Source organism: Dromaius novaehollandiae, chromosome Z, assembly GCF_036370855.1.
Source record: "Dromaius novaehollandiae isolate bDroNov1 chromosome Z, bDroNov1.hap1, whole genome shotgun sequence".
Lineage (NCBI taxonomy): Eukaryota > Metazoa > Chordata > Aves > Casuariiformes > Dromaiidae > Dromaius > Dromaius novaehollandiae.
In genome coordinates, this window is record NC_088132.1 from 43,115,197 (window position 1) to 43,142,962 (window position 27,766).

The window sequence follows — 27,766 nt, forward strand, 5'->3', positions numbered from 1 at the left end:
TGAAAGTACACATTAAAAGAAATCAGTGTCATTTCTTAAGTTTAATCAACTAAAAAGTAGAATGTCCTTTACAGCCAAATGTTTCAGTGTCTTCTTTTGACTAACATTTCAGTAACGATTTGACTTCCCAAACATCAATAATTCTTTCTACAAGTCAGGCAGTGAAGATTGGGCTCCAGGATATATACATGGAGAAACTCACTTATGACACAAAACAGAAAAACTGCTTCCAGAATAAGCGAGTGAAAAACCCACACTGTATATATCTAATCCTCTGAGAAGGCAAGAAAGGACAATGCATGCTGAGAGAGACTGTCCTCAAATGCATCCTCTTTCAAGAATGAAATTTATTCTGTTCTGAGATCTAGGATGGGAACAAAACCTCCCTGCCTGAAACGCGCAACCAAAGAGCTAAAAAGATGAATGTTGGCTTGCCCTAGTTTTGTATGAAGCCTTTATCATATGAATGAAGCAGTCTCTTTGGCTAAAGAAAAAGGGAAGAATAAGAGAAAAGGTGAAGGTGTGGAAGAGAGAGGGAAAAAAAGGTAATTTCTTCTCAGTTAGAGCAAATATAGTCATGGATCTAGAACAACAGATAAGATGCAACCACCTGCAGAAAGAAAAATCATGGAAAAAGGCAAAATGGATTCTGTGGTCTTCAGGCAGCAGTGACAGTACAGTTTTTTTTGTTCCTCTGCTCTTGGGAGGGAACACTTCTGATAATTTGATGCTGTTCTATGACCTAGAAGACCAGGATTCTTTTTTTTTTTTTTTTTGTGCTGCTCTGCCTTCTGCCTAATCTCAGTAAGCCAGTTATAGCTAAGCTTTCAGGTATTCAGGTATTACAAGAAACAGATATACCTAGAAGCTTTATGGGATTTTTTAAAAAGAATATAACTCCATGCAGTTTAATAATTTCAAAGGGAATTAAACAGTGCTTAAGTATTTTTGAAAACTGCACTATGCTTTTGATTATATCCTTTTAAGTCTCTCTGAAAATGTAGCCCTTTGTTAAATGAAGGCATAATACCTCCCCACGTCAACGCTATATTGTGAGGACAGATCCTTTACTACAAAATTATAACAGCCCTTAATGAGGGCTTTATAAAACAAGTAGATAGATTAGCTCAAGAGTTTAACAAAATTAAGGCTGAATGCTTCTCTTGCTAAGAGCAATAGCTGAATGACTGCAAAGATCAGGAATCTCTACCTGGTGTCAGTAGGGTATTAGCTGCCATGGTCTGCTGAGTGAGTTGTACAATTATTTAAGAATGATCTACGGATATATTTTCTTTCATTCTGGAAAGACTGTTCTTCTGCAGCAATATTTCCAGACAGTTTCTAGTGGTAACTCCAGTGCTGCCCTCAAATCACATTCTGCCATGGTATTTTTGTTGGAATTGAAATCCTCACACAACTGCCAAGATCCCAATTTGGGAACTGCCATTTCCACAGTTTTCACAACCTTGGCATGGAAGTTCAGTGTCAGCCATAAGAACACAAGTCAATAGAATCTTTTCTAGCTAGGGATCTAGTACTGGGATCTATAAAAGTCCAAACTTAAACCATTGCATGCTCAAACAAAAGTCAGCTTTTCATCTTTTGTTCACCTCTGTTCCCTTGATTTCAACCAAGCTACTGAAACTCTTACAAGCTGAAGATCTTATCTGGTTCCTGGCTTTAGAAATAAAGAGCTGAAACATTTTTCAGCAAAAAATAATTTTTGCAAAAGAATGATAAATAATGTAGAAACATCTTAATTGGTGCACTCCTATTGGAAGAACAATTTGGCCATAAAATAATAATCTGATCTAAATTTAAGAAGCTTATACGAATGCATTATGCTGTGCACTAAATTTAAATATATAATTTAGATTACTTTGGATGAGAGTGACTCAGTATGCAGTCAGAATAATTCAGATAGCAGCATGAAGTGAACATGATGGTCTTGCAGTGTGTCATGTTACTGCAGTAAAGACCTGTTCTTGTTTCTTAATTACTGTGAACAGGCTTACAAACAATACCAAAGGTGATTTACAGGGAGTTTTTCCACAATGAGATAGTTCATTACCATCCCAGGTAAAAACGCTGGAGTCGGTCTCTTCTTTCTGAATAATCACATTTTCACTCTAACCATATTCACTTTTCCTCACCTTTGGGCACCTCTGTTGGAGGTCAATCATCACCACCAATCCTATCCTGAAGAGAGTTCTTTTCACATTCTGCATTTCCCTAGGCAATCTCTACAGATCCTGCTTTGGCCACCACTATACTGTGGAAAAGCCCTCCAGACTGACCTCTCTTTTGCATGAGATTGACAGCTGGAGCTTGTTTGAAGAGTCTGGCACTTTTGGAATACACCCAAAGTCACTCAGCTTCCCACCTGCACTATTTGCACTCCCATGAGTACTTGTACCTTGCTCCAAGGTCTTCACAATCTTTCTCCTACCTCACCACTTCACTCCAAACATCTGCTGCAGACAATCACACAGTGCCACTGGATAAAACCAAAATATATTCACTGACTCTGAAGTTAGACTACCAGGCATTGCAAAAGGCAAAATCTTTAGAGTGCATCTCTCCTCAGACTTAGTTAACATCATATGTTCACAAAGTAAAACCACCTTTGCATTACTATTAATCTTAAGGCCTCTGAGTGTCCCAGCTGGCCTGTTTTTCCTTGTCCAATACGTCCCCTCTCTTCTGCACTGGAAGCGATCAATGCTAGTGTGTGGACTGTACACTTGACTAATTAATTGCTTTTGTACTTTCCTAGCACCTGACTGCTGGCCTAGTGAACTCTGGTGTGAAATCAGATGGAAGAGCTACAACTAACTAAGAAATATTGATAATGTACAGCAATACTAAATAGCTATTAGGAGACTTCCTCTTGTCTCCAAGACATTTATACCTTCCTCTAAGCTATGCTGAGCCATGGAAGGCTTGTTTCTCTCTTTTTTGAATGTGAAACAATTGTACAAAACCTGAAATTTTTAAAGGAGGAAGAACCTATATTAGGCACTGCACAACCTACTGGCCCCAAACTTCGTTCTGATCTCTCTCAGTATTACTGTCATTCTGAGTATGTGTAATTTGAAGAGCGCTGAAAATTAATTTTTGATTAGATACATTGTAACCTATACTATCCACATTCCCAGGAGTCCATACTTTCTTGCTATGTGTCCTTGAACATTGTTTCTCTGAATGCTTCTGCATAGCATCAAAAAGTGTGAAGGTTCACTTTCAGGCAACAACTGCAAATGAAGCATAACTATTTTCATGGCAATATTCTGCAGGAATCTTTAACTTGAATTCTTGTAACCCTCTGCACCATCTAACATGTTCAGTCAATCTATTTTCTTTTTAAGGTGTGAGGAAGAGTAATGCACTCTCTTTTGTTTAAGAATCCAAATAAATTACTGCTACGTATTCTGCAGAAAATGAATGGGAGATTGCATATGTGCCAGTGATTTCAAATTACTTTTAGAGCTAAAATATCAGTGTTGAACTCCACAGGTTTTTGACACTGGATAGAGGCAAAGACATTCACTCAACTCTAACAGATGAGCACTAAATGTATTGCTAATGGCCATCCAAAGTCACTTCTTCTCCTTCAAAGTGTCACTACCTTAACAAAAAAAATCAATATAAAAATAATTATTGAAGGGAACTTGTGTTGACTATTCTCCGGTAAACTTCTCTGCTTCTTTCACACCTAAGTATTTATTGAGCCATTATAGGTGAAAGATTAGGTGCTGAGTATATGATGCTAGATAATACTCACAGCAACCGCCTCCAGGATTTGTTTAACAGCATCAGCAGCATCTCGTTCACTGTAATAACCCTTTTCCACAATCCTACAGAAAAAGCAACATGAGAAATTGCATTAAGGATTAAGGTAAATACACTGTGTAAGTAAAAGCTTATTTTGAAAAGTGAACTAGAAAATAATCAAATTTAAGTACACCTGGGAGTCTGCAATGCTCCCTAAAGAATAAAAAACAGCCCATTTGTAATCCAGGTTATCTGTGATTCCCAGTTAAATGAGAAGCTGGAGTTAACATATCAATTCAGTAAGGAATTCATAACATATACACTTTCAGTTGAAGCATTTTGGAATTCTATAAGATCTTAAACTTCAGGGAATCTGGATCACCCTCAGACAAACCAGGTATCCTTTAGGAGCTACTTTTTCACATTTATAGTTAACTTAAGCTGTTTTCAAGCCCTCCTTTATTCCCCCCCAACTGAATTGTTCAAAGTGGGACTCAAGAAAAAGGGCTGATATCAAAACTTCCTAGCTGCAAATTGTCCTTTGAGTATAATAAGCTGAACAATTGCCTTTAGTTTTGCAGGGGGGCTCTGTAGTCAACAGAAACACTCATGGTGTAATTAAAACAATTTTTTTTTCTTCTTAATGTAAATTTCCAGTATACTCTGTTTATTTTGGATAGATGACACTTAGTACCTTGATTTTCTAAATGTGTTGACCATGTGCAGTTTCTGGTGAGTTCAGCAATATTTATCAGTGCCAAAAATCTCTGATAACCTGCTTTTTCCTTTTCTTTCACATCAGTTCAATTATGTAAAAACAAAAAAACCCCAACTTCCTTCTTTAATAATGTTATTTCCTTGGAACCTTATAATGATAAAGCATTAACCCAGAAAACATTTTTCCTTGTTAAGGTAATGTTCTGAAATGTTGTATTTCAGAAATATCCATAAGGGGCAGCAAAGGTGAATGCAGTTTTCCTCCCAAAGCCCAGGCATACTACTAGAACTCCTTCAGAAGAACTCCGGCAGTGACACAGATTTTAGGGGCCGATTCAGGATTTGCATCACATCTTCTTCCAAAATATAAACTGCCATTACAGAATGAACCCAAATATAAATGCACAGTTCAATTAAACAAGGTCAACAGAACATACTGATTTGCACAGTGACATATAAAAAGTTAGTAAATAAAGGTTCTATCATTAAAACTTAGTAATGCTCCAGTTTAGAAACCCAACACTATTTTTACCAGTACATCTAACTATACGCAGTAATTGTGAACCACAGTAATTCTCCCTCAGAAAGTTACATCAAAGGTACCTTTGACCTGAAGTTTTGATTTTATACCATATTGATTTTTCAAAGTTCAAGAAAACACATACATATGTTATCCTAGAAGCAGTATTTCTGGTGCCTAGTTATACATTTTATAAAGTGATCTACTGCAAGCACACTAGCTAATTTTACAAAACAATGCAGGAAGAGCCCCATGAATCAGGAAAAGAACAGGCCTGTAATGCTTGAAGTCAACAGTCTTCAATGCCACTAGAAACCTTCTGTCCCAGTGTCCAGCAGAGGATTTGGCCTGTGGCAGCAAGTTATCCTCCTTTGTTCCCACTCCACTTTTGCAGTATTTTTTCACCACTTCTCTTCTGCCAATTACTAGACTCATACTGAACTACCTCTGAAGCAATTCCCTACAGTTTCACTATGATGACAAGAAAGGTTTTGACTAATATGCATATGAAGAGCATTACTATTTACTCTCTAGGACCTTCCGTGCAATACGAATCAATGCAAAAATTATAATCCATCAGAGATGTATCTAGCAAACATGGTACTGTGGACAATAGGAGTATCCTAAGCAACTACAATTACTTAACTTAAAACTCACTGTGTTCACAGATAACTTTTTTTTTTTTTTTTTTTTTTAAAGTCTACCTATCTGGTATCAGGTAACAGCAAGCAAACCTTCTCAAATAGGACTTATTCGATTTTTCCATGATTTCTTGGCTGTGTAATTTTGCGGGGCTTACTGCTAACAATGTTTTTCCTGGTAGCCTTTCAGCTACCATCCCATCTGCACTGCTTCACCCTGAACGGATTTGTATCTCTAATTTTGCATATTTTTACCTCCAGCCCTTCCATGACTTTAGTCTGTTTAAATCATCTTGGAAAGATTACTTGGACTTGTTCCCACAACGGTGAAATGAAGTTTACTGAGCTCGTGGGTTCCTGTCTTCAGCACTCAAAAGCATTTCTGAGAATATTGACTTCCTCCTGGTGCCACCTTTCCTGCTGGTATTCTGCTGCTAAGTAGCTCCTCCCTCCATGGCACAGCAAGCACATGAAACCTTGTTTTACAGGGTTTTACGCATTAAAAACATTCACAGTCTACTAATTCTGTTAAGCTTAAAACCTTTATTAAGCTACGGGAAACATTAATGACAGAAATTTCAAACTTGGTAAAAAGGTACTAAAACTGAAAAGTCTCTGCTGCTCCCGCTGACAACTCTGGGATCTCGTGTGACACACACACAATGTTGTTCTCGCTAATGACTTCTGTGATCAGGAGGCTCTGCAGTGGGACCACCAACCTGCCTTCCTGCACTCAACAATGCCACCGGTAGGTCCTTTCCCCTAAAAGAGGGGAGCTGTGTTAGTTTGACCCTCTGCTTCCACATTATTTTATTTTTTAGAATATATTCCACAATGCACTGCAGGGAAAAAAACCCACAAAGCACAGGGCAGCATGTGGGACTACTGCATGAACGCCGACCTGCTAAGAGCACCCTGGGTTGAGAGCGCTCGGGGTTTAATTTGAACATCCCACAGCTCAGCAGCATCACAAGCAAGGAGAGCCCCTGACCCGCGGGTGCGGGAAACAGGCTGTCTCTCTGGACCTTGAGCAACCTCACCAGAACAGCGGCAACATCACGCTGCGCATGTGGCCTCAAAAACATGCTGGGCACAAGGGTGGGTTTCTTTTAAGCAGCAGCATTTGAATTTCTCTGTTTTTCCCATGTACATGACTAAAATCAGAGAAAAATATGGTAATGCAGTAATGATTCAATTTACATTTCTCTCTGGAGCTGATGAATTTCTAATTTTACCTTACAGTCTAAAAGCCAACATCCATTCTATTCTCTCTTTTCCAAGGAGATACAACTTCAAAAGAAAAAAATGACATCCCTTAACTGCAGCCTCCTTTTCTGTATTCTCCGCCACTCACCAAAATCAAAGAAAAGAAGTTCCTAGCTTCCTGCCAATGCCATGTCAGTGCCGGAAGGGGAACTACCAATTGCCTGACTCCTTGAAACAAGAGAGAGCAAGGAGATGCTCAAAACTGGCATCCTGCCCAAAGTATTTAGAACATCAGACCACCCTGACTCAGACAACTGTATGTCAGTATTGATAAGACACTGCCCTTTAAATGCACAACAGAAGGAGTACATAGACATTAAAGATGAAGCCCTTGTGAATTTACACTTTACATTAAATAAACACAATGTAATGACGTGTGCGGTTGTGCTTCAGGAGAGCATTAAAAAAACTACTGTAGAAAATAGTGTTTTGCACACAACTCATCACATTACATTACACATGAACAATACATGGACAGCTTAAGTCACATGCAGTTACCTTGTAGTTGTTCAGAAGTCTAGGAACCAGACTTACTGAGAATACAAATCTATTCTTAATTAATATTATTCTAGCAAATAGAAAGCCTAATCTTTTGTAACAGCAATAAAGTGAGATAAGACATACTACTTGCTGAAGACGCAAACTTATTTTTAAGGGCACTCTGCTGTAAAACTCAAAACTGGCTCTATGCAAGGCAACAAGAAAGGGAACTGAAAGAACATTCCCCTGCAGTTTAGGTCCAGTAATGATCCTGGGAGATCATTTGCATAGTATTTTTGCATCTTCCACGTGACACTTTACAGGAGGCAAATGCTAGGTGTGCCAATTTGCTTATTATAACAGCACTCCTACCTGAGACAAACAAAACTTCTCCTTCACAAGAATTTTTCAGTTTCAGCCTGCCCTTTTTCCATAAGGGGAGGGAAAACCTACAGGCATATCTTATTTTGTCATTATGAAAAAGAAACATAATTATACCTTGCTTACAGAATGATACTTAAGAAAAGTATGGATGAAGAAAGACTAAATCTTCATTGAGAGTTCAGAAGAAAGAAACAATGACAATAAGGAGCTAATTAAATACTGTCTTTGAAACCTAAATGAAAGAGCCAGATAGGCCAAAAGGCCAAATTAGGGATCACAATCAACAAAGGCAAGATAGAGATTCAAATTGAAGATGACACGCTGGAGCAAGCAAGCATATGACATTGGTGAAATACACTATTCACATTCTAATCACATTTGTGTAGAATCATATTTTTATAGCTGCATATACGCATTTATTGAAATATGCTGATTCAGTAGTTTACATTGTACACAAACACCTAACAAAATACATACTGATGAAAGTGTTAATACTTCAGGTATTTAAATGTATGAAGTTAGGCTTGCATGACTGCAGATGCCCTTCATTTTTTGCAGAACTTTTGCTTTTCACTTTTAGTTATAATGGATTATATTTTAAATTTCATTTTTGAAATGATATTGCATCAGAAATTTTTAGTTATTTAGCTTTTCAATACAAAAATCCAAAGACGACACCATATAACATTTCCAGAGTGATCTTTCTGTCAGTTGGGTACACTCAAGTCTCTCTTCAGCACATTTTATGAGCATGTAAATATGTTGTTTACTTGCAGATAAAGAGAATATTGTTTTAGACACATATTAGAAAGTAAGAGATATTGTGGCAGCTAGCACATGGTGCATTCTTTGGGGCCATGACATCAAGCAGCAGGTCTCTTAAAATGCCGCCTGATTTAATCGTACCTTTCCAAGCATGCATGAACATACTTGAGATGTATCTGTCTCTTCACAGAAAGAAAAAAAAGTATTTTCTAAGTGCCACTTGTCATTTTTCCTTTTTACTACTGCTGGAGAAAGAAGCATTCTCTATGAGCAGCCCAGGACAACGGCAGAAGCGGACCCCCAGCTCGGGCTGCCATGCTGAGACAAGGTGGCTGCTAAGGTGAGCCCGTCGCAGGCCAGCTGCTCCCAAAGCCTAGAGACAGAAAAGTCTCATGCTGTCAGGAAATGAGTCTAGAAGACTTGTAGTACTAAGCAAAACAACTCATAACATCACAACACCAAATAAAAGGAAAGTTAGTCTGTGGAGCTGGTATAACACATTTCCTGTAATCAGTGCTCTCATGGATAGTGGGTAGTTGAAACTAGCAGCTTCCACGTGATCTTCAAGCATATCCATGTATAATAATTTGCAGTAATGCTTGCCAGCACCCATCCAGTCTTTCTACCATTTTTCTTCCCTCTGAGTACTGGAAGGTTTCCAGGGGGGTTTCACTGTAGCCACTGGTCATCTGTAATGCTGCTCTACTACAAAAGTGTGACGCTTCCTCTGTTGCTCGTAATGTTTTCATTATGCATGACTTTTTCAGGCTCTACATCAATAGTAACATAAATTCTTACAAACTTTTACTCTATTTCTGCAACCTGCAATGTAATTGGGAAAGCACATGCACTGAATTTTACTCCTGGGACATCCTTCTTAGAACTTGGTACTACGCTTTAACTTCTCCAACTCCCAGGCTTACTGGCTGGTGAACAAATCTTGAAGCAATACTAGTCTTCAAAGTTTCTGAAGGCGTGGGTTTAGGGTAACACTTAATCTACCCCTTAAATACAAATGCAAACAGATCTCAGCTACCTGGGGAGGGCAATGTGTCCTAACCGCAAGAATGACTGATGCTAGAGGCTCACCTTGCCCTGGTAGGAGATATGTTTAAGTTGGTGTGTGGCAGAAACACTTTTTTCTGGCTCAATAGCTGTTCTGAGAAGGGTGGCAGGCATGCCAGTGAACAAACTGATCTTTTATACATCCCAAATAGCCATCAGAGAAGAGGCTGGTCTCCACTTTGGGCAGTGAAAACTTCAAGTGAATACTGCTGCAAATATTCTCAGATGATCAAGACTGAAAATACTTTAAATTCTCATTCATAATTTGCCATTATCCCTTAAAAAGTTTAATCTCTCAGCTAAGAAAAAAGAAAGGTGGTATCTCCTTTCTGGTGCAGCACAGTCCACAGTCAACTGCAAGTCTTGAATAGTAATGACTGAGGAAACTTGGTTGAGAGTGCCAGGAGGCGGAAGAGCTAATCCAGAACAGGAACCAAAATGTGCAAGAAATGGGCACTTCTCCAGGTCCTTCACCCCAGAACTGAAGTCTCTTTCTCTTTTGTTTGTCTTGGGTATGGGGATCCAGTGCAATAAATATTCGTGCAATTTTAAATGCAAGCTACTCTTGTGACTCCTGGTGACCAAAGAAATTTGAGATCTTACCCACTTTAACAAATTGACTTTTTCTCTCCCTCCCTCTCAATTCACTACTTCTCCTATTCTTAGCTTTACTGCTTCCTTCCTACACAGGCCACTCAACTCATCCTCCGACCTAGTCTGAAATCTGAGAGTAGAAAGTCTGTTTCTTCCTTCCTTCCTCTCAGACTGATAAGTGCAGTTGGTTTTTGTGCTAATCAATTTAAGTAGTTATTCTAAAAGTTGTAATTTTTAGTAATTATTTAATATTACTACTATAAATACTATTTCTCCGCACTGTGGAGTTGGCTGCATTTCAACATTGGGTGAATCCAAAGCCATATAATCTAGTTTGCAAAAGGCCTGCTTAATATATTTAGCTTTCAAAAACGGTAAAATTTTATTCTTACTTTCTATTACTTTATCAATACCCTACTTTCTTTCTCTTTCTTTCTCTATGCCCTTTCTATATTTTATTTTTAGATCATTCTTTATAAATTTCACAATATCAGAAAAAGACTAGACTCTTTTTAGGGTCATTTTCATTCTACTGCTAGCAGGCTTTTATCCAAAACTTTTGTACCATGTGTTACCTGTGGGCTGCATCCTGTTATATCATGTACAGCCTCAGTGATACATTGGCCTATATAAAGGCTACAAAATCTGTTCCAGTGTCAGTATGAGGTTACCATTTTTTAAAATCTCTGATTGCATATAATAAGTGTTCATTTATCTAAAATTCTTTGGTTGGCATGGACATTTTTCCTGCACCTATTCACTTAAGTAATTCTTACACAAATGTCATCTTAAAATGGAATTATAACATTTCTGCAAGATAAGACTGGAAAATAATCAGAAACTGGTTAAAGGAAATGACATTACTCTGTTCAAAAGGTTTCCACAAGGAACACTTTCTCAATGAGTAGATAAATTGGCTCATACCTGTACTGAGGTAGATTTCAATCCCTTGTTCTTTTGATGCATTTGTTCAGTTAAAAAGCAATGCTTCTCTGTAAATATGTATTTTCCATATTACAGCACTGAAGAGTAACAAATATAAACATCATAGATCTGATTCAGTTTGCTGATTCTCCCCTATTTTAAGACCATTTTTACAATTCATTGGAGAGTAGCAGTTACTGCCACTAATGACTCTGACTGTCCACCCATGATCTGAAGAAGGAAAACAGGAAATACAGAATTGGGCTTGAATCTGAATCTAAGTCAAGTAGTTTTTACTTAATACCCGCTTTAGAAATGAAATGCGGCATTGTAATCATTCAGGAAAGCTGTTTTCCTTCCATCATTACAAAGTGAGAGAGAACTTCTGATAACCAGGGCATACAGGAGAACTTAGAGGAAGATTTCAGATTTCTTACATCTGATATGAAGGGCTTCTCTCCCCTTCTACTTTCCTTGTACTTCCTACTCAGTGTTTCTATACCACCCACAGAACAGGAAAAAACTTGTAGCTAAATAAGGAATTATACATTAAAAGGCAGATAAAACGAAATAAATAGCTACATCTCCAAAAGTACCGATCACCCAGCTGTCTGCACTGATGCCTGTAAGAACGGTTCAGTGCTCATCATTTTCAAAAAGCCAGGCTCATCTTTCAGGTGCTTAATTTCAGGAGACATTTTTAAAAATGATAGTCTTTGTTTCCAGAGGTCATGCATAAATTGGCAGTTCAAATTAATCTCTCAAACAAATGTTTTTGTGTTCTTTTTTTATACCAACAAATATGTAAGGCAACATTAGCACAAACTAAACTATTTCCGCTTTTCATGGCTCCTGTCTAGTGGGGGAGGCGACAAAGCAGAGAATCGCCGAGCGCCTACAGAGGATGTGGTGGCTGGGGAAAGGGGGGGAAGAGCAGCAGTGGAGGAATTGATGAAGCCACCCAACTAAGTCCCGGTGAGGCTTCAGCTGGATCCCTCTGTCCAGCTTTGGGCAGCACACTTAAGAAAGATTTGGAAATGTGGAGGAATTTCAAAGCAGAGTAACAAAGCGTGACATAGAAAACATGACCAAGGGTGAAAGGTTGAAGGAATTGAGAATGTTACCCTAGAATATGGAAGAGCAAGAGGATAAGGGTCTTCCAGGTGTCAAAGTTTGTTATAAAAAAGGAATCGGCTTTTGGCCAAAGTTGCTAAAAGAAAGTTTTTCCTAATATCGAAGCTAAATCTGACTCCCTGGCTGGTGAGGGAAGATGTTTGAGGATGGTGCCTGAGCACAGGTGAATAACCTGCCCATTCCAGTCCTGCCTGCCAAAATAGTACAGTTTTAGCTGTCACGACATTTTAAAAACATTGCCCCAGAGCTCATTCTCGGACATCATTTACTTCCCAAAAAGGGTGAAATGTAGACAAACGGCCAACAAGTTCTGAAACAGGACATTGCTTGGATAATGAATAAAAACATATATGGTGCTTATACCCCTCTATGTCTCAATGCCAAAATCTATTCACGTTAGCCAATTCAGGATAATTTTATATTAACCAGTACCAGTCCTTCTACAGTGGCTCTGTCGCCTCTTACAGTGTATGGATGGGTAACATATTCCTTGCTCCAGCTGTTAGGTATCTCTAAGGTCAATGATGAACCGAGAAGTACATTATCTGAAAAGGATTTGTTTTTCAGATCTTTGTTATAATATGAACTTATTTGCCATTTAGGACAAACATTTTGGTGCTCTGAATATTTTGATAACTATATTGCTTCCTAAAACGTTTTGGTTTCCTTTTATGCCCCTGACATGAGGAAAACAGAAAAAAAAACCCAAATAGACACACAAAACCTATGAAACATTCATATCTTACCTGGTTTTACAATTATAGTAAAGGCACTGAATCACAACATAGGAGACAAATAGTTAGCTCTTGGCTCAGGTAGAGACTTCCCGAATGGCTGTAGGTATATACCTCAACTTGTCACCTGCACAAAACTGTCAACAGCTCTTTGCATTCCAAAAAAAATTTAAGTTTAATTTATTAACAATTGTGAAAATCACAGCTAAAGTTTGGTCCAGTTCCTATTTACATTAACAGATGCATCTATCTTCTAGTTTCTCTGGCACATGGGCCACGTCCGTACTGCAACGATGAGGCCTTGGCAGAAAAAAAAGAGAACGTGTTTCTCAGTGATGCTGAAATCACAAGGAGTCTTAGTACTAACACCACTAACCAAAGTCAAGAGTTTCACAGGCGCCGATTTGGCCTACCTTTGAAATGCTTGCCCACTTCCCAGAGTGGGTTAGTGACATACAGCTTGGTCCTAGCTAGGACATACCCATGCTAACAATTCCTGCAACATCATCTGGAGCAATAACAACATAAGGCAAAAGTACATTTTAAAAGAAAATGTTTTAAATGAGAAGTTTTCTGTGGTGGAGTTAAGAACCAGCAAGCTTTAGTATTACATCGATTCGCATTTAGAAAGCAGCAGGCAGCCAGCAAAACACTCAGAGGAGACTATTCTCTCACTAGAAGGCATAGGTATAGACGCTTTCAAGTCAAGCAGTATTATAATTGCACCATCGTCACTGCTTGAGTTGTTTCTTCATTTATAAAGCCGTAAGTGTGTGCGCCCTGGTGCTTCATCTAACTCGTAGTGTATGCATTGGTCGTACTCCAAACACTGTATTATATATAAACACTTACAAAAAATTATTTAAATTTGACTATTTCTCATCTTGAAAGAACATTGCAGTCAAGTAGATATTTGCTTAGAGTAATTCTGTCCAGTGTCAGATAATAAGATGACGACCATAAACATGCGTAAAGACATTATTACCATTCTGTACAGGAAGGAAATACCAAAAAACACTAAAAAGACTACAAATAAACAATAACACACATTTCTTTATTCTGTAAATTACTGTTTTTAGCATTACTGCAGATAAAATTGAAAGACACTGAATGAGTTACTAAGACATCAAGGGGAGCTTTTATCAAAGACAATTTCTGTGTTAAGTTTGCCTTCATTCAGAGAATGGAGCATCAAGTCAGAGCTCTTTTTTCCCAGTCCCAAGTTAGGGACTATGTCTTGTTCATGTGAAAAAGAGTCCAAAGGACTCTTCCAACTCATGCTCAAGAGAGAAGCTGCCACCACAGATGAGACAAGCACTCGAAATGAAGGAGATGACACTGTTTGCTGCCAATTTACTGAAAGGCGCACACTTTAGTGACTGTTGAATTCCTTTACTACTTTTGATGTCCCTCAGTAATTCTAACTTCCATAAGCAGAAACAAGAAGGTGTGTCTGGAGGCTTCAGGAAATTTTTGAAAAGTAGTATCAGCTAAAACTTATGTCTCAGAAGAAATGATATGAAGTTTGAAATGGAAGTGAGCCAAGAGCATGCCAACCGTATTTTTAGATGATGTTCAGTACGCTTAATCAACAGGCAAAGGAAGAAACAAAAGTGTCTGTGGTCAAGGTGCCAAAGTTCAGATGAGGAGAGCATACAGACTGCCATAATAGTTTTGAAATGAAAAAAGAACAAGGCTAAGGAAAACTCTTCTTATTAATCTTCAGATATTCTGAGTAAAAAGAAGTTAAAGCAGCGTTGACAGTATTTTTGCTGAAATCAGCATTTCAAAAAGAGATATATCAGATTCAATCAAAAAGCAATAAATATCAATAAAATCTGAACAAAAAAGATCAGTTTCAAAAACAAGATAGCTCATAAATGACAGAAATCAGACTTCATTGTCCTGCAAGACCTGTTGCTGCCTGTCACAATACATAGGTTAGTTGGTAGGAGCAAAGCCAGATCAACAAAGTGATCAAAAATCTCATGAAATACGCCACATGATGGAAAAGAAAGGCAAAGTTAACAATATCAAGAAATTATACTTCAGTAAAGAATGGTGAAGGCAAAGAAGGGCAAAACGAACAGAAAAGAGAAAAATATAACTGAAATAAACCTAAGAGGAATCACTATTATCCTAAAAGAGAAGAACTACAGAGAAAAATGAAGACATAACAATAATAAAAGGGGTTAACACAATAAAATGAGAAGAGGCTACTGGGTACTTATCTAATGAAACCTTTGAACAGTCTAAGATTTACTGGTTATCAATAAAAATGCTTAAAAAAAGCAATTACTTTGACAGACCATTTACCTATACAAATGAGATGCAACCTCATGGTCTATCTTTCCCCAGAAATTTTTGTGCTGTAGATTCATTCTGCATTCCCTTAAAGTCATTAAATTTAACCTTTTTTCCACGGTGATTTTTGATTCAGATTAAAATGTCTGATCCCATTTATTTGAGCTCAAATTCAGATAATTCAGTGCCATCTATCTGAGAGCACTTACTGAGTTAATGCAGACAGCTCTGCCTTTAGCTTTTTCCTGTTACATGGAGAAGAGGTGAAATGTTACAGCTTTCTGATTATAAGTCTGCCTTTTAAAAGTACTCACATAATGTTTATTACTTTATTGTTTCAATTCATATTGCATAATATGAAGTCATCCAAAAACCTTGTTTCTTTCCACCACTCAAAATTCTCATATAAAAAATGTGCCTATGTCCCGAACTATGGCTCCGGAACGTGCTTCGTTAAGAAGACGAGGTGAGAAGGAAGATAAGAGAGAAGGGTGAAAATTGGCCTTTGGCTGTCACTTTCCTCCGATCCTGCAATCTCCTCTCCACAAGGATACTTCAAACAAACTTCAGTACAGACTGGAGCAACTTTAGCTTTCCTTTCATTTAAACTGCTTCTAAAGGTCCTCAAAAGACTATGCTGGCAGACAGAGAAAGCAGGGGTAAACGTTACTGTGATCATTCTGCCATGCATTTGAACAGCTATGCTATTTTTGTTTTGTTTTGGCCTTTTTAGTAAGAACCTGCCCCAGCAAGGACCTGTGTGACAGCAGCCTGCCCTCAGCATTTTGGCAGCGTGTGAAACACTGCCATATGCTGCTTGACACACTGCAGCTGGGGCACTCAGCACCATACAGGAGAGTTGTCCTTCAGGACCCTGTCAAAACACTGCTGTTTTAAATGCACTTAAAGCATGCAAGGCTGTTTTAAACATGCAGGACTGAAACAGGAGGGCCAAACAAATGCCAAATTCATACATGCCAGAACTGGGCTGGAGAGAGGGTATTAGGAAATAGCTGAAGTATCAGTTCATTTAGACCTATTGTACCTTTCTCTAAGTTTTGGTCATTTTGTATACAGATTTGTCCTCAAAAGCCCTTTGTTATTGCTCACTTACTGGGATGACAAAAATCATCATGCAAACATTCTATTTTATAAAACCTTTCAAATTGGGTGTAGAGTTAAATTTGTTATGTTTGGGGCGGTGGAACACTACATGCTAGCTTATGACCTAGAAGGTGATTTATAAAGTCTGCAGAACAGATTTCCTTTAGAAAAACAACCTTTAGAAAACCAGCCTCATACCATCTATGTTAACTGAGCTGTATAACAGAGACTTTTGTTTGAATTTATCTCCTTTTGGATAACACAATTGAAAAACTGTCATAATGAAAACTCATTTTAGCCACAACATGGGTGATTTCATGGAAATATTAAATATGGTGAAGGAAGTGAATGATTTTACTACCCAGAACTTTTATGTTAGAGGGGCATGAAACTAGCAGTGCATAAATAATGCTAATATGATTCCAGAAAACTAATCAGATCTTGGGTATTTATAAAGTCATCTTCACAATAAGGGGAAAGCATATGTGAAACAAGTTGCTCATCTGCAAATCAAATATCATGCAAAAGATGAATGGAAATCTGGGGTGGCAGAAAGAGTAGTAAAATAGTTCAGATAAAAAGTAGCTGCGTACTATTAAGATTAGTAGTAATGGTAACAGCAAAGAATACAGACAGATGTTTAGAGTAAGGAGACCAGATGCATTTGTGCAACAGTTCTCGTGTTGTCATCTACTGACAGCTAATTTGGAAGAGGCACAAGAGTAACTCCTTCAACGTACAGAAGATATGTCGCCGTCTGCATAAAACCCTTGGGGTGGTCCCTGCCATAGGACAGTCCGGCCTGTCCGCTGGCTGTCCAGTCTTGTCCTGAGGATGGCCACAGGGAGCTCTCCTGATGTGGTGGTAGCTCCCAGTCTGCACCCCATGCGCCCTTGCTGTCAAATGGGAGATTTCCCAGTGTTTTTCGGCTTCCTCCTGGGATTGGAGTTGCACAAACACAGAGGAGAGAACATGCAAGGCCTCTTGGTAAATCAGAACATTTCCCTCAGGCATGAGATAGAGATGTATGAAATAAAAAGACTAAATGTGAGAAAGGAAGTTTGCTCTACAGAAGAAAGCTGAATATTCCCTCACTAAAACTCAGAGGGCAGTCACTGTACAGCACAGTGAGAGTGTTAATCCTCCAGCCTGGCTGAAAGAAAGGGACGTTTAATTCATGTTTTTAGTGCAAAACATCTTGGCTGCATATTTCTACTAAATTACTTTCAGACTAAAGTTGAAGAGCAAAATCATTTTCCTACTGCTAGCTTTAACAGCTGAAAATAACTTGTTACTCCCCCCCCCCCCAAATCACAGATCAGATAAGAATGTATTGCCCAAATTTTCAGTTCTATTGTATATGGAGAAAAGGAGGATGCTTAATTCAGAAGAGCACCATGATATTACTTCTCATTCCTAGCATCACAAGGGGGCACCGCGATTCTAAGAAGTGACTAAATGGTTTTGCTTCTGTTCTAGGCATGGCCAGACAGCTTGTAACAGCTGAACTCATGGATTAAGTCCACAATTTTGGGGAAAGATCAATCCAGAGGACTCAAATCCTATAATCACAGCCCAAGTAGAAGATTACAGAATGTTGAAAATGTCATAACATTAAATCCAAGTTCCATAAAATAATGCAATCCTCCATCCTGGATCACGTGCAATGTTCCATCTTCAGCTCTTCTACCAAACATATGGCCCCTGCTCATAAACCAATCATCTCACTGGCATATTTTTATTTCCCCCTGGCAAACACTTCCCAGCAGGCACTCCTGTACAGTACCCAACTTTCCAGAAAAAACACCCTATCTGAAACCATGTGCACATACAAAGGGCTATGTGAAAGGTAAGATACCTTGCAAGGGGTCCTTTCTAGCTGAGGACTGGGCACTGGCTGCTTTGCTTGCAGCACATCTCTCCTGATTGTTCACAATGCATATTGAGTTACCAGGCACCTTTCTTCTGTTTGAATTAAAGATGTTACAGGAGGAGTTGCTTCTGTTGCTATGTTTCAGAAACAGCTCATCTCAAGGTTGTAGCTATGAGCATGCTACAAAGAAAGGTATGTTTTTGCTTTCTGAAGTCAAAGAGCCTTTCAGACCAAGTTTTCAATGTGTGTTTATATAACAATGCACTGCAATACTAAAAATTTAATTATAGAAGAAGGAAGCTAAAATAACCTGTCCCTGTATGATTTGGAAAGCACTGTACCTTCCTTAGATTACTTCAGTGAATTGACTGACTTACCCAAGCCAGTATTAAATGCTTTTATATATAAATATAAATTTCTATATTTTCTCTTGTTCTAAAAGAACGAATGCCTAACAGTAAAATATTGCCCCCAACAATATTACAGGCTTTTTTCATTTTATACCTATGCATCTATACTGCAAGAATGTGCAGCACTATGAGTAAATTACCTTCAGAACTTAATAGCTATTTTGCAGAATGTTTTTACAAAAGCTGAAGTCTTATAAATACAAACAATGCCAAATAGTCTTTCTTTTTTGTCACTCTGCTTACCATCTTTTTTATCTGATGTAATGCTGCTCTCCTGGCTGGCTTATTGCCACCTCCCACATTTTATGCGGACTTGTTAGCGTGATTTTGCCAGTGTTTCCTGACTTTTGTCTGGTCCAGCACACCCTGACACTATGCACCTGCTGAACACCTTCCTTCAACAGTATGTGCTCTTTAGAATTTACCAACAGTTTCCTCCACTTTCAACTCATTTTGCCTTTCAAAAGGATCTCCTGGTAATAACATTTCCAAATGTGTATTTGAAGCCAACTCCTGCAGCTATGTACACATGTGAATAAACCGTATGTTGATGAAATAACTCCAGTAATTACTAACACAGGGATTATATGCAGAGGAGAAGCCTTGTGCAATGTGCAGAATGAGGTGCATATAGACCACTTACCTGTCAAACAGCTCTCCACCTGTGACCAATTCCAGAACAAGACTGATTTCTGTAGGCGTCTCAAATATCTCCTTCAGTTTTATCTGGTAAAAGATAACAAAAATGATTCCTTTTCGCATTTGCTGAGTGTAGATATCACAGGGCCAATTGCAGGAAATGGACTACAGCAAGTAAAACAAAAGATGGGACCAACTGAAATTGGTGTGTCATTTACTTTCGGTTGAGCAATTAATTGTAAAAATTCCTTTTTTTTTTTTTTTTTGCTCATTTTGTCTATTCTGCATTCTTTTTTTGTTGTTTTCATACTCCTCATACCTCAGCAACCTCTCTGTAACACATGAGTTTTAGAAACTGCTTTCTTTGGTGCCTGTCAACACCTGTCTGACAATCTTTCAGAGTAAACTGAATGTAGAACCTTCCCCACCCTCCACGGACTGACAACACCATATCCCCTTCCATTTATAGAATTTTTTTTCGCAGTTTTTCACTAAACTCTGTCAGAACATCAACAGTTTATCTTAAAGCATAAGTATGATTTTACAGTCTTGCATAACAAGCTGCTAAAAGACATTGACTCAAGGCCCTCACAAGTCTGTATATGTGAACTACAACAGTCATTACAGAGCTTTCAGGAACAGAAAGAATTTTTAAAAAGGACATGGAGTGGAACATGGTTAAACTTACAATGTTTGGATGTGAAAGGCGAAGTAGAACTCCTATTTCTGTGCGGACAATTTTCTTGTCTACCTGGTTAAAAGCGGGGGGAAAAAAGGTGAAAAATTGATTTCTCTGTTCATCATAGAAACTTCTAACTGCACCACAGGAATATATTTATGAACAGCAGTTTTAGATCTCTTGAGGGAAAAAGTCAATGTAAAATACACAACCCAAATACAGTGTAAGGAGTAATTTTCCTTTATTGCAAGACAGTTACTAGAATGGGAAAACATCTGCTTCTAGCAAAACATTCACAAATGTATACGTAAGTCATGCAAGAAGCAAAATACAGGAAAGACATTTGAAAAGACACCAGATATCCTATTCTTTATTTAAATTTTGCCGCTGTACATCTCTATTTCAGTTGGTACAATTTACACCAGGCTAGAATATTTTCAGCACACACTGATCAACAGCTCTACTAGACAGTCCAAGAGACAAGGCTTTCCAAACACTCCATGTAGGATACATCTAAGTAGTGTAACATCCTGAGAAGAAAAAAAGCGATGCAAACATCAAACATCCCTCAGGCTCAGACAGGGTATACAGTTTTAATTTTAACTTGTCTCAGAAAAATTTAAGAAACAGATCTATTTTTGCAAAAGACTGTCCCTTTGGTTAAAGCTCTGTGAGGACTAGCCCTTCCCTTTCATTCCCTGCTCAAACTGCCCAGTCTTTCAAGATTCAGGCAAAACCTCTTGTGCCCTTGGGGGAATTCGGTCACTTCTCACAACAGACTCAGACCTGAGGAGCATTTCATTCAGCAGAGAACTGCATTTCCCCCTGAACTTGAGTGCTTAAGCATAAAAGAATCATTATGCATTCAATACATTTATGAAGAAACGCTCTTGATGACAAAGATTTGCACAAATCCAAGAGAAATCCTGATGATAATTATTAACATATTTCTTCCACAGCACTCTTCATTTCAGGTGTTACTAACTGAAGGGGAATCAGCAAATTCAATCACTAACTTTTTCCAAATTGCTGACACAGATGAAGTTAAACTGAACGTTTTTGTTTGTTTCCTTGTTTTTCTAATTAAGGTTTTCCAATAAACACAATTTTCATTTTTTTAGAGCATGTATGCAATTAACTGTTATACTATATAAAACTTTAAAAGGGACATAAAAATACATTCAAATTATTAAAGAGGAAGACCTATGCTTAAAAAAATCCTTGTTTTTTAATCATCTGAAAGTAGAAAAGTACATTTCAGTATTTTGGTTTCCAGAGATAATAAAATTCAAGTATCAGTCACATTCAGAATTACAGGATTACAGACAGAATTACAGGAAAAAATTTGATTCACCCCTTGTGTACACATGCATAAAACAGGAACAGTTCCAAGCTAGTAGTGCTACAACAGTGCTCTGAAAGTGGTGTAAACGAGTAATTGGACCCTTAGGGCTTTCTTGAAACTCAATGACATTTATCTGTTTTGAGTGACTTTGGCAGGAAGCAAAAAGAAAGAAAAACCAACTTTGAACAGATCTGATGAATCAGAGAAGTAGTAGAAGGCAAAAATTAAAGGGGACTGAAATAGCCCATTATCTGAGTATCTTACTGGAGGTAAAGACCATGGTCAATAACTAAATGTCCCTCAGCACTTCCAAAGCACGCTGTACAGGAAAAAGCCCAAATGGCATGTCTGAAGTATTGTTTCCCACACAGTTTTCTTAAAATGCTGTAAACACCAGCCTCCCACTTCTACTCATGTGAAGAGGTCTCACTCGGGTTCAAAACCCCCCTTGACATCAGTGTGGCTATTCACGTCTGGGCTACTTTCATGAGTGAAGATGCACAGCCAGGGGCTCTAAAAGCTCACCCCAGTTCCTTCAGAATCGCAAGGTTCAGAGGACTGAAAGAATAATAAAACTCTAGATTAATATGCTTTGTACAGGGTTTGCCTATCTCACACAGGATCAGAAAAATTAATGTATAGTACTGCATGGACAGTTATTCCCCCATGAAAACTGCTTAGGTTTGAGCAATTTACTTCCTCCAAAAGGACTAGTACAAACTGAACAACCTACAGTTTGTTTTCTCTCCTTTTGAAAATGTTTGTGCATCAAGAATATCTGGCAACGAGCATGTAATAGGCTGTCCAAATTCTAAAGATGTTTCCTTTTGGCTCTAAGGAGGTATTACTGAGAAATGATAAAGGCCTCCTCTTCCCTAGCTGGTGGCAACAAATTAAGTGAAAAAGAGTGATCTGAGACTCAGTTTCAATTCCTTGCTTTCCTACAGATTTACTCTGTGACCGCAGGCAAGTCCCTCTGTGTTTGAGTTCCTGACCTGACGAACAAAGAATACTTTCATAATACTTCCTCGGGGTGGTATGAGGAAATCATATCTAAAAATTTGGGATGCTAAGATGTGATGGCAAACTGGCCATATATAAATACTTAGGAATAATAAATATTTATAAACATCCTGGAAAATAGCTATTGGGATAGCTCTTACAACAGAAGCATTTATGTGCAAGTGATCTGAATCATTTTATAGTAAAAGCAGTACCACATCTAGTCATGCTATTTCATTATAGAGAACTTGTTTTACCACTCACTTTTATGCTCTTACCTTCTCTTACACAAAGCATAGAGCTATATCAATACTTTCCTTGTTTCAGCTCCTTCCAACAAAACATACCTACTTATAACAGGTCCAAACTTGCCCTATTTGTTTACTTTGGGCATGAGTATCAACAATTCACTACTAATAGTCCTGAGAGAAATCATTTGCTAAGATGACAATCATGCATTTCACTCTACCACATATGATACTGCAGTAATATATTTTAAAATCTGTGCAATTTTCCAAAATACCCTGTTACCACAAATCTTTGGGAAAATCAAGTATGCTTGTATAGATCAAATACAGTGGTTTGATTTGTGCGGATTTAATATCTGACCTGCAAACTATTTTTCTCTCTCTGTTTGGATTTAAACATGCAGCACGATACGTAACAATCTGTCTGAGCTTTCCTTAAATGAACATTACTTACAGGACTGTCAGTGAAATCATTTGTGAGTATATTGCAATCAAGAATATAAAGGCAGCAGAGTTGGTCTGTTTGTAAAGTGAAAAACATCAAATGTTAACTTTCAGACATGCCCTGGTTCTACCAGTTTAGCTATTATTCTTCTACAAGCTTTCTTTGTTCTTTGTTTTTAGTCTACGCTAAATGGACCAGCGTATGCTACTGGTCAGATGTTTCATTAGTATCATTTGATGCTGACTTACAAGATTATTTTTCTCTGTGTGAAAAACTTGTATTAGTTCTGTACCATGTTGTGTGAATGCCACATTTGGGTGATTTTAACACCGGTGAGATTTGACTGAACTGTATTTTCCATTTGCAAGCTTTATATTGCAAGCAATCAAAAGGCATTTGTTATGACAGAACCTAAGAAACAGCAATCTGCCTTTCTGCTGTGGTATGTCCACCTCAATTTTAGAAGTGCTTTTTCAGGTCACCTTGACACAGTTATTTATCTCTTCTTCACCACTGACCTTAGTTAGGCATGAAGTTCTCACTGCCCATAGATAAAAATCCACAAGAAACTTCTGGTTGGTCTGTGATTATTAGAACTTACATTTACATGCTGCTATGGCTTATCTGTGTAGCCATCTGCACGAAGTGCTAAAACACAATAAATTAGCAAGAATGGTTTTGAGGAGTGATATACTACTGCCTTATTCTGCTGCTTGTAGTGCCCCCCCAAATGCTTTTGTCAATAAGTAAATCGGGAGCTGTGACTGCAGCACAGGTAGGCACCTGAATGCTGCCTTTAACCTAATCAGCTAAAGTAGCTATAGCAGCGAAGATCCGGCAGCCTGAATTTGCAACCAAGCGGCAGCCCAAGAACCCAGAGTACTTAACTGAAACGGCTGTCTGTACTGCAGCCTAGACCCCGGCCTCGCTGTTACCTGAGCTCACTAGACAGATGGTGGCACGATACGCACACTCAAAACAGCAATCATATGTCCTGTTTCCAGACTGACAGAAATGGGATTAGCAGCTTTAATAGGGTACTTCATGCATAATGAAACCAAGGCCCAGAAAGTTAGGGCAACATTTGCAAGTGCGGGTGAATGAAACTATCCAATCCCTTAATTTACATTAAAACATCTACATAGAAATGGCATTATTTCTGGATGTGCTAGCACTTTTCCCTGCAATTATTTCACTTCTCTGGAATTAGGCATTTACGTATTTTACAGATACATGTTTAAAAACACTGGATCTTCGAAACTTGATGCTGGTCCGTCAGTGAAGCAGCACCAGATCTATAGTCAACCATAAATGTTGCACTACATTAGCAAAGGAAAGGGCTGGAAAAATCTGTAATGAGAGCTGAGATTCTTCAGTGTTTCCATGCCCCGAGATGAAGTGGAGCGATGCTACAAACATGAAATGAGCAAGCGTTGCTCTTACCTGAATTAAATCAAACCTGAAATAAAATGAACTATCGTTGTAAACAAATTAATCTAGTTTCTTCCTCACAGTACGGTGTGCTATCCTGAGAAGGTAGGTGGCCGGCACACATCCAGGCCCCTCAAAACGGTAGCAAGCAAGGCGTAGAGCGCATTTGGGACCCTGCGAGCCTGCTCTCCGCCCCGTCCTCCCGCAGGGCCCTGCAGCCGCGGACGGGCACGCCTGGTCACACGTGCCCACACTGCAGGGCAGCCACAACCGGGGGCCCGGGCTGTTCACCGCTGCTCCTTATTTCATACCCTGCTCATTGACTCACAGGAATACCTCTAATTTAAGCAAATGAATGTTTTATCGAACCCACGATTCAGGCTCTGAGCGTGTATTTCGCTATGGTTGCAGGGAGCACACTGAAAATGGTTATTGGCTTGCCGCTACACTATATTAAAACTGTTCCTAAGAAATAACTTTTATTTTTTTCTGAGCTAAACTAACTACGCTATAGCCTAACCCTATTCCATATTTCATGGTATCAATTGCTAATTACTCTTTTTACTTTGTCATCATTTTTTCTTCTTACAGTTAAACTGAAATATTAAAGACTACACACACAGACTACCCAGAAGCAGAGCTGCCTATTCTCTGGTGGTCTAAGAGGTCTGTTCCCAGGTTCTCATACCTATGCAATGGGCCAGGGGGTTTCCCAGCTTCTCCTGAAATGTCAGGAAAGGAGAAATTAAGTTGTCAAGTTTGAATTTAAATAAAACTTAGAATTCCTTCACAAGACAAAGACTCAAAATAGACGTTTTCTGCTCAGTTTTACCTTTTGTTTTGTATTTTCAACATGTCCTGGGTAACAAGAAATTCCAGCTTAATGCCAGCTCCATCAGCACTCATACACAGAATATCTTCCTGGAAAGCTTTTCAGACTTCAGGACTTAAAACACTCTAAAGAGGACTTCTGAATGTATGTGCTATTGCCTCCAGGAAGGCACAGTGTGGGGTTTTTTAATCTGTACAAAACTGCATAGTACCATTGAAATACATGTTTCTGAGCTGGTTTACGTATCAATGGAAGATCTGGATGTCAGCTTTCACCATAAATAATAAAGAATATTGGGGGGGATACAAAAAGCAGTATAGCAGGAAAAAAAATACAGCACAAATGAAAATAGATGCTTTATATGTAATCCAGTCTATCTTTCTGACCTATTCTGGTGTAATTTAGTAACCAGTGGACCAGCGTAGCAGCAGACAGAGGATAAAATCAGCATTAAAAAAGCTGACCCTTCTGAAATAAAGGATTACTACTTTGTTCTAAATGAGGCATTTATTTAACATCAACTTCAGGTGATTTGCTTCTTTGGGTGAGTTTTTATTGGACAAAAATGAGTCTCTGGAAAACAGACTCCCCCTATGTTTTAGGGGCCCTTCTTGCTTGACCTCCTCAGCAAGGTCAGCAGCTCTCTCTTTGTAAGACAGCAACCTCTGTACTCATAGTGGACTAACATTTTCGTTAAAAAAAAAAAAAGTTTCAAAATCTCTCTCTCTCTCTCTCTCTCTTTTTTTTTTTTTTTTTTTTTTTGGTCTTTTAAGCTTGGCAGACTATTCTGGCTCTATCTCTATTCAAGCTGAACATGAGGTCCCTGAAGAAAAAATCAAACAATACAACAAAGCACAGTGGTAATTGCACAGTCCTGCAGTATCTTCTATAAACTCAGCAGGGAGTTTTCACTCTGTATGTTCCTGACAATTTTTACAGAGACTTTGTAAGTCAACTTGTATTATTAATTCAAAAAACATAGACTATTTATTAGAGCAAATAATATTTTCTGTCTTTAGGCACATGTCCACACTTCTAATTTATAGCCACAGTCTTTCAGTTGATGCACATGCTTCAGATTGTACACCTTTTTTTATGGAACTACTGCAAGTCACATTAACATGCCTGCATTTATCAGGACAAATTTAGGTGCTTAAATGTCTGCCTGTACCTGCAAACCTGCTGGTTGCAAACACATATTAACTGGACTTGTACAGGCATATGCTTTAAAAAAGAGGAGAAATGTAATATCCACATATGATAGCATGTTAGCACTGTCAAATGTCAGTTTATCAATGGAAGGGCAACATTTCTCTATTTGTCAAAATGCAGTTGTACAGCGAGGTCAGAGTCACATTGGCAGGCATGCCATCAGATGGATAGAGATGATCTGCAAGATTGAAGGATAGACTTCAACGTAGTAAATTGTATGCTGATCTATCCAATTAACAGGCCCTGCACTTTGTAACACAAGATTTTAACGGTAAAGCTGGCCAGATTCACATAATATTCTCCAAAGGCACATGAACCTTTGTGGATGGATTCTACTGCTCACCCAAATTAACTTAGTGGTATCACAGAGGGGTGAAGGTAGATCCTGTGGCATTTATAGCTGGGACAAGGCTGGTGATTTGCAGCAATACATTTCACAACTGAGTTCAAAACAAGTTACATGTTCAATGAGCAGACCTTATTATACGTTGTGGTCTAACTATTTGACTAATTTGGTTGTTATTTCTGGTCCTGACTCATTTATATACAGATTTCTGCAAATACATTTGATAAATGTTGAGCAGTTTATGCAAGCAAATTTCAGGCTATTAGGTATTCATGCACTGCTCATTTCAGCTATTCACTATTTATAGTGTGACACTGCTATTGTTGCTGTTCCCGGAGCTGGGTGGGGGTGGAGATTTTTCAAACAGAAGAATAATGTGTAGATCAAAAGGTAAGTACAATTTCCCATTCTCAAATACCCTTGTTTACAGGATTATTTAGAAAAATGTCCATGCCATTTTCTTGCCCATCCTTGCCTTTCATTTATATACCTACAAATTTAAAACTTAACTCACCTCCGAGTTAAAATTTATTAATCCAGCTTTTAATTTAACTGATGTAACCAGTTTTAGCCATCCGACATTCTGTGTAAAGGCTTCATCCCTCCCTCTCCCCGAACAAGTAAATCATATTGCCACTTCTCCTGAGTGTCTGGCTTAATAGCAGTCTCTCTAGAAACCAAGAACTGTTAGGTGATAGGACATTTCCTATCATCTGGTACAATATTTTATCTTAAAGCTACTCTAATGTGTTTGGACTCCTCAACTCCATCATAAAGATCTGGAATACAGTACGTTTACTAACATTATTAGCCAAGTGTAATGCTCGCTGCAATTTAAGAAACTGCACAGAAATGCTAAGCTAATGTACACATCCTTATCTGTATTAACTCACATTAT

At 38.3% G+C, this 27,766-nt stretch overlaps 1 protein-coding gene across 3 annotated transcripts in view; it reads right to left on the reverse strand.

Annotated features, from left to right (window-relative positions):
• The window catches only part of LOC135324820 (calcium/calmodulin-dependent protein kinase type IV-like), a 173,660-nt gene that overhangs the window by 59,763 nt on the left and 86,131 nt on the right, over window positions 1–27,766 (reverse strand). For all 3 annotated transcript variants that reach the window (XM_064501784.1, XM_064501786.1, XM_064501785.1), the window contains 3 exons: window positions 20,017–20,079; window positions 19,333–19,415; window positions 3,785–3,857 (listed from right to left, as the gene is read on the reverse strand). In XM_064501784.1, coding sequence (XP_064357854.1) covers window positions 3,785–3,857; window positions 19,333–19,415; window positions 20,017–20,079 — 219 coding nt within the window. The remainder of the gene's footprint in view (window positions 1–3,784; window positions 3,858–19,332; window positions 19,416–20,016; window positions 20,080–27,766) is intronic.